The 12,499-nt window shown below is 47.6% G+C and overlaps 1 protein-coding gene across 2 annotated transcripts in view; it reads left to right on the top strand.

The window, feature by feature from the left end:
* Window positions 1-12,499, top strand: part of BNIP3L (BCL2 interacting protein 3 like) — a 121,309-nt gene that overhangs the window by 34,102 nt on the left and 74,708 nt on the right. For both annotated transcript variants that reach the window (XM_085632756.1, XM_085632755.1), the window contains exon 3: window positions 3,731-3,800. In XM_085632756.1, coding sequence (XP_085488882.1) covers window positions 3,731-3,800 — 70 coding nt within the window. The remainder of the gene's footprint in view (window positions 1-3,730; window positions 3,801-12,499) is intronic.

Raw genomic sequence — 12,499 nt, 5'->3', positions numbered from 1 at the left:
TGAAGCAGTGGGTACTAATCCTAAAAAAGAGGTAGAAGAGCCCACAAGTAAGCAACCATGTGAGCCAATTGGTTGGCAGTCCCAAAAGGTAGGGCTTCACATTCTTGGCATATTTCTATGTATACGCAAATGCTTGCCATGTCGTACAGCCATGTGGGCATCTCTAACGTTATCACTGCCAAAACCGTGAATTGTTTCCTCTACGTTGAACTATGTGCTTTTGTGATTTTCTTCAAATTACTAGATCTCATGATCACCAATCTAAAAAAACGTAGAAAGGGCTACTTCTGTCCTTTATTAGCATAGAACCTAGGCATATGGTTAAAAAAAATCCCAACATACTCAGACCATTACTTGAAGACAGGCCAACATGTTTCAGGCATATTTGTCAGGGCAAGAGGATCCTCACTTTACCCAGTGGATCACCGCTAAGGTGTCCTCTCTCAAGCACACCGATCGCCGGCACCGCAGGTGGTACACTTTCAACTACAAGCAGCATACTGATTGACCACTGGTAGGCAATCACCTGGTAAACCTTTGGTGCAGTGAACCAATAGGTGAATTGTGGGTCTTCTTGAAAGTCCTCAGCATGACTTGGTAAAACATTGCTTTCCTGCCCTTGTACATTGTTCAAATAAGCATCTGTTTATTTTCAGACAGAAGTGGTTTTAGTCTGTGTTAAAAGTGTTCTTCGATCCTGCACATAGGTAGGGATATTCGCTGATGTTGCAGGGGAGCACCTTCCTTTTTTGTCCATTCGGAGCGTTAAAAAGGTTTCTCTTAAGTTTAGTACCTCCAATTTGAGGTTTGACTTGCACCCAAGTCATAGTAGGAGCGAACCTCCTTCCAAAGTCACTGCATGTTTGGATGCTGCTCAACATTAATCTCTTGACCTTGCTGGAGATGCAATTATTACATGCACTGTGCTCCTCTCCATGTACCACCTTTTCTGTAGCGTGATATTGAAGATGTAATCAATGTGTCTCTCGTGAAGTTCAAAGATATAATATTTCCACAGGTTTCATTTTCTTGTAAACAACCAGCTATTATTATTGATAGCACTTGTGTATGGCTGTGGTTTTCCCTGTTCACTTGTTATATGCTTAAAAACCATTCAGTCCCCTGAATAGTATCGAATGTGTTATGTTTGTGATTTCGTCAACTTAAGAATGTCATCAATAAAATAAACCGTTGGGTTTATGGAATTCACTTTCACAGTCAGTAGATTGCACTGCTCTTTATTCTGATTGATACTTTGGCACATCTGGCCACTTTAAATCTTGTTTCTCAAACCCCCTTCTTTCTTATAAGCACAGTCATGATGTTTATTTTGTGGTGCAAGTTCCAAAGTAGTTTACTTCTTTAATTGACCATATTCGACTCTATGCCAGCTTTAGAGCTATTTCTCGAAATAAGGAGTCCAGGCCTTCCACTGTCTGGCAAAGGAATAGGGGAAAATCCTCAACTCTCTGGGTAACCTGGTTGCAGGGCTGTAGTCTCGCAGTATCTAGAATTATTTTGACAAACAGTGGGCCTTGGTTTCATACATTAAAATGATTATCTAAGAAGTGAAGTAAAAAGCTTCCTGTGCAGTGAGGCATTAGAATGCACCCCTGAGATCTAAATCCAACTAGGCGCTTTGCCCAGGCAGAACAGACTGTAGAAATAGACCTTTACTGACCACGTTTTTCTAACTAGATTTTTTCTTAGAACCGAGTTATGGTTATACTGTTTCAGGAGCTGATGTCTAACTGTGCCATGATCACAATTGTATCACTTAACCAACATTCGGCATTAGAGTAAAACCAGGTGCTCACAAACATGCACGAACTGAGGTGTGCATCTATCATTAGAAGACACCCAATGTCTGAAATGTCTTGCCATGAATGGTAGATCGATCTTTTGCAACTACAGGAAATCTTTGAAGAATCTGGCACACTGCAGCTATACTTGTATACAACACACAGACCTGGAAATGCTATGCCATCGGCAGCAGTTGCTGGCAACTAGTTACTGCATAAGACACAGTTTTAATATAGCTTTCTGTCCATTCCCCTGATAACCATGTGCGATACCAGAATGAGATACCGGAAATTCAGACTGTTGCTGATAGCACCAGCTTGGTCGAAGGGTTTTTAGTTCAGACACTCACAGACAATGTAGATGTAATACTGCCAGAGCAGCTTCAACTATGAAGAACTATGAATGGAAATGGAAGCCATTGTGTGTGCATGATGCATAACTAAGCATGTGTAACATATTAATACTTTCGATCAGTTAGTGTCCTACTTGATATCGGTAACCGATCCTGCCCAGAAGCGCCCAGTGTTAATGAAGCATTTGACAACAATTTTGAGACATAAGAAACAGCCAAACAAACCTTTTTTTTAATTTCAGAAATAATTGTAAAGCAAGTTTTTGACCCATCTGAAGGCGAGACCGTGCTTGAAACATTCCTTTCCAAATCAGTGGTACATCTGTTTGAGCCTTATTATAATGGGGATTGGTAGTTTGAATGCCTCAAGGCAGCTTGCATTCTTCTGATAGCCACAGTGAGGTGGGTTGGGGAGTTACAAACCTTTTCAACCACAGCTTAAGTTCTCAAGCAAACGGTGGTGCTCCAGATGAGTCCTGCTTCCATTCAAAGATTCTCTCTAATTTCCACAGAAATAAGACTTTTAATTGTTATTTTACTTCAGAATTCCATCCTGTCACTGCAGGTCTAGGTGGGCTGCATGCATGACATATTTTCAGGATAGCCACATAAACAAAATATACATACAATGACTATAAATAGAATGAATGTACATAGCAGGAGTTTGTACTCGATATCTTATATGTACAAAACTTCATGGATCTTTATTGGACAACTGCCGTAGATACTAAGCAACTTTATGGCTACTTTATGACTAAAAGAAAGGATTTTGTGGAAAGTGAACAGTTATTTGTTGTTTTTTGCGATGGAAAGAAAACCCGATGCACACCCAAGCAAGGCCCATCTTGATGGGTTTCAATATGCTTTGCTTTGTGCAACATTAAGGCTTATTAAGGCTCGCAGACTTGAACACTGGAGAATGATGAGCGATTACACAAGGAAAAGAGCAATACCAGTGGCTGTATGAGGAAGGACTCTATTGCAAGATCCCTGCAACACACAACTTTTTGAGGCCCGCACTGTTTCACCAACCATTGCTGTTTGTAATCCAATCCAGACGAGAAACCAGACTAGGACAGGCAGGTTTGCAGATTGTGTTCAGATGGATGATAACCAGCATGCCTTACTGTGTTATGTATAGCTTTTTATTCTATTCAGAAGTATGTTGATATATTAAAGGTCTAATAAATACTGGTGTAGAAAAAGTTACTCTGCTCCAATAGTGAGCAGATAATTTGCATGGGAACACTTGTGCTTTAGAATCTGCTTAAGGCTGTTTCTAGGGTGAAGTTGACGCCTAAATATAATGCTTACTGATATGTATCATGTCCTGTTTGACCATAAGAGATATACAAATGCTTGTGAATGTATGAAAGAGTTCAAAGCTGGAGTAGTTGCAGGTAATTCTGTTTTTCACTTCTGGGGCATCATGGTCCTGTCCCATGCCACACTTGCCAGCATTAACCCGATGTTACAGTTCAGTAACTTGCATATAGTTGGGTCTCTTCCTGTGTGAATAAAAGTGATTATGATACGGACCGTTTATACAATTACATGTCTCTGTTCTTATTGCAGCCCTTCGCCTGAGGACGAACACATAATGTTTGAGGTGGAGATGCACACAAGCAGGGACAATAGTTCTCAGGTACAGTCTTTAAACAACTAAGAAAATATGAACAGTGTTTGGATTCGTTGGTACATTTGTTCTGAACTAAGGGACTGTCACTTTTTCTTTTGAGTGCAGACGTGAAGCCAGGGGAAGTCCAGATTTACTCAGTTAGTTTGTGAGAACCAGCCCTTGAACCAATGACCTGTGTCTCAAAAACGTACTCCCTTCACCATCTCTCTCTCTCTCTCTCTCTCCCTCTCCCTCTCCCTCTCCCTCTCCCTCTCTCTCTCTCCCCCTCTCTCTGAACCCATCCCCCTGCCTAGGGCTGAACCATGGTTAACAAAGTCTACCCAGCCCCCTTAACACTGTTGCACAGTTCCCAACATTTTGGTCATTGCGGTATTTCCATTGCATCATATGGTCAGATATTTCAACTTCCAAGCAGTCATCATGTGTAGCAAAATTCTATTCAGGAGTGTATTTTTTCAATAGTTGTATTACATGTTAAATAGTTTTTGTGCCAAAATTAGTCTGGTGGATCTGAATGCTGCAGTGTGCCTTGTTGACGTGTTAACTGTGCATCCAATACAAAGTAATATATTTGAACTCCCTTCATTAAGTGGTACTTTATTTCAGAAACACTGGAACCCTTTATTTATTAAACCTTCTTATATAGTGCAGGCCTAGCTACTTGGACAGCAGAACTCTTTACAAGTAACGTGGAATAGATAGTACCATGCATAACACAGGTAACAGAACTAGAGATGAACAATAGTATCAACATAGAGGAGAAGAGTGGCTTTGAGTAGACCAAGGTAAATGGTTTTGTGGGTAATACATGTCATTCCATGTTAAATCTGGCCTTTAGGGAAGTCAATGTGTTTCCCTCACTGTTGGGGTAATGTAGTATGACGTCTTGGCTCCTTTTGTGGGTCGAGCCTGGGCAGCACATGCACTACTCCATGAGGCATGCTGTATTCGAGTATAGACTTGAAGCTCCGCCCACTCTCCTCCCATTTTTTTTATTGATTTGTGTCATTGTCCTTTTGTAAATGCTGGCTTCTGATTCGTTAATGGGCTTGTTAGTCCTTCCTTAGTACCACATTGTCTTCATTTGTAATCTCCCATGAGGACTGGCCCTTTTACTTCTGTTGTTACACAGTAGGTCTTATTTAGTCTGTAAGCACTATTTGCTTTAATGAGTTTCTCCTACTGCAGGCACAATATGTTTTCCTGCAACATTCAGCGCGCAATGCGCGCGTTCACTTTCCACACAGTCTGTGACAATAACAGCCGCTTCTTTGAAATGAAATAGGTCTTGCATTTACAAAAGTTTGAGCTATTGGCATTGTAAATGGACAATGCCTTTTATTTATGTGTTAATTATCAAAACAGATAAATGGCATTGTCATTTACAATGCCAATAGATTAAACTCTCGCAAATACGAGACCTATTGCATTGCAAATGCTTGTATTAGATTGACAGATGCTTGTAGGCTGGCTCTGAGTGGACCCACTGCCACTTTCAGAAGGTCAGCTAGTATAGGATTCCTGCTGTCTAGATGCGATATAACCAAGGCCTGGATAGTGTTCTGAAGTCTTCGGGTGGGGATGGAGAGTTTGTTTGCTGAAGCGGTAGGGCTGGAATGTGGATGGTCTTGCTATTTCGGTGATGTGATGGGAGATGGAGATATTTCGATATGGGGTGAATCCTTGAGAATTCTTTGTGTGAACCAACGTGGGGTGATGTCTAAGTCGGTTAGAGTCTAAAGCCAATTGTGGACTGGTGTTATGTGGGTTTTGGGTGTGGAGGAGGAAGGATTCAGTACCTGGCACCTTTTGAAGCCTCCTCCCATTGACGAGTACAGCATGTTTTGTATTACTTTATATTGCAGCATTTATAAGAATGCCGGCTATAATAGTAATACATTAAAATGGGTACTTTCGAGTTCTGCATTCACTAGCCATGGTCCTTAATTATCCGTTATCCCAACATTGCACACCCCAAATAATTTTGTTTTATTTATCATTAATTTTTCATTAACTTTCTTTGGTTTACCTGTGATAATGAGGATCTGTGTATCAGTTGGCTAAACATAGATCAGGTATCTTACATTTTCCTAGTGTCCAACTCTTGGACCTCGTGTACAACCCCACCATTTCATGACCTGCATACTCGATTTAAAATTGTCCAAGGTTTAGTGGTCTGTAGTTGAACATTATGAAAGAAGCAAGGTATTGTACTCTTTTTCCAAAATATCGAGGCGGTGGCGCAGCCGCGCTGTTTGAGACTTCATAACAAATTTGACTACAAATTATCAGAACTTTATGTGGAGTAATGTAAATCTAATTAAATATCCAATAGCATTGTACATTGAATTGTGATATGTTATTGATTGGAGCAGAAACAGAACATGTAGCCTGACACATCGACCCTCAAATTACGAGGTATGCTAGAGTCCTATTTTGTTTTCTATATGTGCTCATTGTAACTTCCTGAAAGCCATCATAGTTCTCAAATTATTCTATTGTGAGCGGAGCTCTGATAGGGCTATCCATCACCCAACTAACACATTAGACACAACTTTCACACGCTCTAGTCAGTCGAGGGAAGACTACAGTTGGTTGCCACTTAGACTCACTACTTCACATGCATCCCACACAACAGACGTGCCTCGTTGGGGGTTATCACCATGCTCACAGCTGCACTTAAAAACATAATATGCCAAACACTACTATTGAAAGAACATGTTTAAGAGCACCTCTAGCATACATCCACTTTAACTTGGTATGCCCATGTGGTTGACCTCCATGGCACCCAGCATTACTGGCTTCCAAGAAATACCACTGATGCATTTGTTAGTGGGCTTGCCTATCTAGAATGTGTCCGCAATTGTCAACGCCTTCTGTCCTCCACCCTTAAGCACCAAAGTCATATACCCAGGCCTCCATGAATACAGCAGCCCGGGCCTCCATTAATACAGCAAAGCCACTTAACTGAAAAAAGGCCCAGAAGAAGGCTAATATTTAAACTTTATATCTGAAAGAGACACGTTAGTGATAGCTTCCTTACCTTTGAATTACCCCAGGCGTCCGACTGGATCCGGAAAGTTTTCATCAACAGTACCCCTGCGCGTCGGAAGGTGGAGTTGTGTGGCTCCGCGTCCGTCGTAGGTGTCGTGATTACCGAGATGATGTTGCGGCAGCTACTTAGACGCCACCCTCACGCGCTGACGTCAGTTCTTTCTTTTTCCGCGCCAGCAAGCGCAGAGCCGGAGAGAGCGGTACCCCCAGTCAATTTTTGACTGAGATTTTTTGGGATTTTTGTTTCTGTCTTTTTTGAGTCTATCGACTCCTGGTGCTGTAGGAATGTCCGGTTTTAAATCTTGCGAAGTTTGTCCCCCCATGATGTCGGTGACGGACCCGCACCGCAACTGTCTCTACTGCCTGGGGCGCGACCATGACTCCACGTCGTGCCCTGGATGCCGGGCCGTGGCTCTGAAAACTTTGCGGGAGCGGTCCTGAAGTTGCTTGAGGCCCGGGAGTCTGCTCTGCACCGTTCCAGGTCCCAGTCCCGTGGGAGGTCGAGGGACCGGTCGCTGAGCCGCCATCATCGTTCGACGAAGTCTTCGCACTCGGGGTCAGGTAAGACGAAGCACAAGAAGTCGAAGAAGCGACGTCGCTCTTTGCCTTCCCCTAGCCTGTTGCGCGTCATGGCTGAGGGTGCAGGTGGTGCCACCCCCGTGGCTCCAGCGGAGCCTGCACAATTGGCGACGGCCTTACCCACCTTTCCCGGGTCCGTCTGCGACTCTGGCCCAGCTGCAGGACTTCCTGTCAGCCATGGCTCGCCTTTTTGGCCCGTCGGGCCCCTCTGGCGTGCCTTCAGGCCCCGCGGGTTCGACTGGGGGTCCTCGCCGTCTGCTCCGGCCCCGACATCGTCGACGGCTCCGACCTCGGTGCAGCGAGACCCCCATGGATCCATGCATGGATCACAGCCAACGTCGGTTGACTTCGTACGACCTCCGTCAATGTCACCCCCGCTGGCGTCGGCCGGCCACCCGGCCAATGTCGTCCCCGGCTTCCACCCTGACATGGAGACGATGCCAGACCAGTGTCAATTGATGCAGATTCCGACGCCGATGTGGAATTTCTATCCCTTTCTCCATCCTCCCCCTTCTTTTCCGCCTGCCCTGCAGGTTACGGAGGACGGGGAGGACTGCGAGGAGTCTGAAGACCCTCTCACAGCCCAATGCAAGTTACACCCGGACTGGGCAGAGGATTTGGAGGACGCAGGTGGACTGGATTTTTCTACAGAACCTGGCACACTGTCTCCTTCTACCGTGGCTACGGAGGAGGGTGGTACTTATTCAGTGTTGTTGCGTAGGGCAGCCGAGGCTCTCCACCTCGTGCTCCCTACATTGGCCATCAGGACTAGCCTTCTGACACGTGCTTCGGCCGGTGGCTTCCTCTGCGGAGCCGCTGCTGCCCTTCAATGACGCACTTTCAGACGTTCTTTTGGGCACCTGTGAATAGAAATGTGGCCCGACGCCATTGCCTGGCTCCGGGCGACCCCATTTTCCTCTCCCAGCACTCTACCTCTGAGAGCTTGGTCGTCCAAGCCTCTGCATCCCGAGCGCATTCCCTTCCTCACCTCCGGACAGGGAATCCAAGAAACTGGAGCAGATTGGGAAGAAGATTTCCTCTCCCGCCAGTTCAGGGTTACGGTCTTTGAACACCGCATGCCTCTTGGGCCGTTATTCCCACTCTGTGTGGAATACGGTGGTACAGGTGCTGCCTCAGTGTCCGGAGGAGGCCCGGACGGTGCTCTCCCAAGCTATTGCTGAAGGGAGAGATGCAGCCAAGTTCACGATTCGTTGTGGTCTTGACACCGCCGACTCGCTAGGCAGAGCGATTTCCACGACAGTAGCGCTAAGCCTGCACGCCTGGCTGAGGACAACTGGCTTTTCAGGGGATGTCCAGAACACTCTGATGGACATGCCCTTTGATGGCACTTGCATTTTTGGTTACAAGGCACATTGTGCGTTGGAGCACTTTAAGGACTCGCGGGCTACAGCCAAGTCCCTGGGCCTTTCGGCTATGGGCACACCTTTGGCTTCTGCATTTCGCACCTTTCGTGGCCAAGGAAGGGGTGCCCAAACACGTATGTTTCAGAGCCACAGGCCTGTGCAGCAAAAGTCTCAGTGCAGCCGCGGACGTGGGATTTGCCGAGGTGGGTCACGGGGCCAGCAGGCGTGTCAGTCCACCACCACCACCACCACCCCTGCCACCAAACCTTCCTAGTCCGTTTCAGGCCCATCAAATGCCAGGATTCACCATCACCTCCCCCACTGGCGCACCATCACTTTGGACAGGTGGGTTTTACAGATAGTCCAAAGGTGCTACTCCCTCCCCTTCGAGTTTACCCCTCCAGCCATGCCACCTCAATTCCACCGCATGTCGGGAGATCACTTGACATTTCTCCACCAGGAAGTTGCGGCCCTCTTGGTCAAGGGGGCAATCGAGTGCGTTCCGATGCCAGAAGTGGGTCGTAGTTAATATTCCCACTACTTCCTGGATCCAAAGAAGGACAAGGGCCTGAGTCCTATCTTGGACCTTTGAATGTCAATCGCTTCCTCCGGAAGGAGAAGTTCAAGCTGCTCACACATGCTCAGGTCTTGTCTGCCCTAGACCCGCAAGACTGGATGGTAGCGTTGGGCTTGCAGGATGCTTACTTTCATATCTCCGTCCTACCGGACCACTGGCGTTACCTGCGGTTCACGGTAGGCCACGAGCACTTTCAGTTCACCGTGCTCCCTTTTGGGCTTACCAGCACTCCTCGGGTGTTCACGAAAGTGATGGCGGTGGTCGCAGCTCACCTGCGCAGATCAGGGGTTTCCGTCTCCCCTATCTCGACGACTGGTTGTTCAAGGCAGGCTCGCCCCAGGCAGTCGTCTCCCACCTCCGGACTACGGCCGACCTCCTGCATTTGCTGGAGTTCTCCATCAACATACTGAAGTCGCACCGGATTCCCTCTCAAAAGCTCCTCTTCATCGGAGCAGTTCTGGACATGGCTCGGTTTCGGGTTTATCCTCCCGAGCAGCGAGTCCGGGACATTCGGGTTATGATTCCAATCTTTCGGCCCTTGTCCTGGGTTTCAGTCAGGATGACCTTGAGGGTACTGGGCCTCATGGCCTCCTGCATCCTGCTGACCAATCATGCCAGATGGCATATGCGGGCTCTGCAGTCGGACCTGAAGTTCCAGTGGGCGCAGCATCAGGAGAACCGGTTCGAGTGCGTCCAGATCTCAGAGGTCACTGCATGACAATTGCAGTGGTGGCTCACGAACCAGCATTGGGTCAGAGGCAGATCACTCTCCCTTCCCCAACCGGAGCACACAGTGGTGACAGATGCGTCCCTCCTGGGATGGGGCGGCCACATGAGAGAGGCGGAGATCAGATGCCTCTGGTCTCCGGCGGAGTCCAGGCTCCATTTCAACCTTCTGGAGCTCTGGGCGATCCAACTTGCACTAAAGGCATTCCTTCCCTCTGTCAAGGGGAGAGTAGTGCAGGTGTTCACAGACAACACCACCGCCATATGGTACGGCAACAAGCAAGGCGGGGTGGGGTCGTGGACCCTATGTCAGGAGGCTCTGCGTCTCTGGACATGGCTGGAACATCAAGGCACTTCCTTGGTGGTTCAACACTTGGCAGGTTCTTTGAACGCCCGTGCGGACGAACTCAGCCGCAGGTGCATGATGGATCACGAATGGCGTCTTCCCTCGGAGGTGGCGCAAGGTCTCTTTCAACAATGGTGAGAGCCTTGGTTAGATCTATTCGCCACCGAAGAGAATGCGCAATATCAGTAGTTCTGCGCATTGGAATTTCCAAGGCGGCACTTGCTCGGCGATGCTTTTCATCACGAGTGGAGTTGTGGTCTATTGTACGCCTTTCCACCTATACCACTTCTACCCAGAGTGCTGAAGATCATCAGGCGCGACTGGGCACAAGTCTTTCTTGTGGCCCCGGACTGGGCTCGAAGAGTTTGGTGTCCCGAGCTACTCAGTATGAGCGTGGATCCCCCGACACGACTGCCTCTTCTGGAGGATCTTATGTCACAGCAGCAGGGGACGGTCCTCCACCTGAACCTGTCCAGCCTCCACCTCCTTGCATGGAGATTGAGCGGCGACAGTTGATTCCATTTGACTTGCCTCCTGAAGTCTGTGATATCATTCAGGCAGCCAGGCGTCCCTCCACTAAATCGGTATTCACCTGCAGGTGGACCAAATTTGTGGCATGGTGCACAGCAAAGGCTGTGGATGCCCTCTCTGCCCTTCTTTCAGAAGTCCTTTTGTTCCTTCTTTCTTTGGGCTGGCAGGGCTCTGCTCTGGGCACTATTAAGGGCTACCTTTCTGCAATTTCAGCCTTTCTCAGGCTCCCTGATCAGACCTCTCTTTTAAAGTCCCCTGTTGTAAATAGATTTCTCAAAGGCATTACTCGCCTTTTCCCTCCTATTCCTTTTGTGTTGCTGCAGTGAGACTTGAATCTCGTTCTTACCTATTTGGTGTGTGCTCCTTTGGAGCTGCTGTAAAGCTGTCCTCTTCTTTATTGACTTTGAAGACTGCTTTCCTGATTGCTATCACCTCCGCTAGGCGCGTGAGTGAGCTCCAGGCTCTTTCCTGTAAACCTCCTTTCTATCTGTTCATCCGGACAAGATTGTGCTCCGCACTCGTCCTTCCTTTTTGCCAAAGGTTGTTACTGCCTTCCATATCGGGCAATCCATCACCTTGCCCACGTTCTTTCTGCCTCCGCACCCTTCCAGAGAGGAAGAGAGGCTCCACCGCCTGGACCCAAAACGTGCACTCTCATTTTACCTGAATCGCACACAACAGTTCCGGGTGGATGACCAGCTCTTTGTTGGCTACGTAGGCACCAAGACAGGCCGGGCTGTACACAAGAGAACTATCTCCCGCGCGGTCGTCTTGTGTATAAAAACCTGTTATTCTCTGGCTAAGAAGGAGCCTCCAGTGGGGCTGCGCGCCCATTCCACCAGGGCGACAGCAGCTACTACCGCATTGGGACATGGTGTCCCCCTGCAAGATATCTGTCAGGCAGCCACGTGGGCCTCGCTGCACACTTTTACTAAGCATTATTGCCTTGACAGCCAAGTCTGGAGAGAAGGCTTCTTTGGCCGTTCTGTTCTCCGTGACTTTCTGGTGTGATCTTGGTTCGCAGACTCACCACCCGGGTTGGTATTGCTGTGGTATCTATTCTAAGGTAAGAAATCTATCACTAACGTGTCTCTTTCAGATGCACAAGTTACTTCCCTTCGGTAACGATATATCTGTAGGAGACATTAGATAGTGATAGATTCCTTACCGCCCCACCCATCCTCCCCGTTCTGCGATCTGATTTCTAGGGTTAAGGTCATCCCTTTCAGGGCCCTAGTTTCAATGCACCAGTGGTCAGTATCTTGATTGGCTCTGCGTTCCTGGCACAGAAAGTCGTGTACAAAACTGACGTCCGCGCACGAGGGCGTCATCTAAGTAGCTGTCGCTCCGTCACCCCATCGATCACGACGCCTACGACGGACGCAGACCCGCACGGCGCCACCTTCGACGCGCAAGGGTACTGCTGACAAACTTTCCGGATCCAGTCTGATGCCTGGGTGTAATTCTAAGGTAAGGAATCTATCACTAACTAATGTCTCTTACAGATATATTATTACCCAAGGTAAGT

This window comes from Triturus cristatus, chromosome 11 (assembly GCF_964204655.1).
Source record: "Triturus cristatus chromosome 11, aTriCri1.1, whole genome shotgun sequence".
In the NCBI taxonomy this organism is placed as follows: Eukaryota; Metazoa; Chordata; class Amphibia; order Caudata; family Salamandridae; genus Triturus; species Triturus cristatus.
The sequence above is the reverse complement of the archived record's forward strand: the minus strand, read 5'-3'. Positions and strand labels throughout refer to the sequence as shown.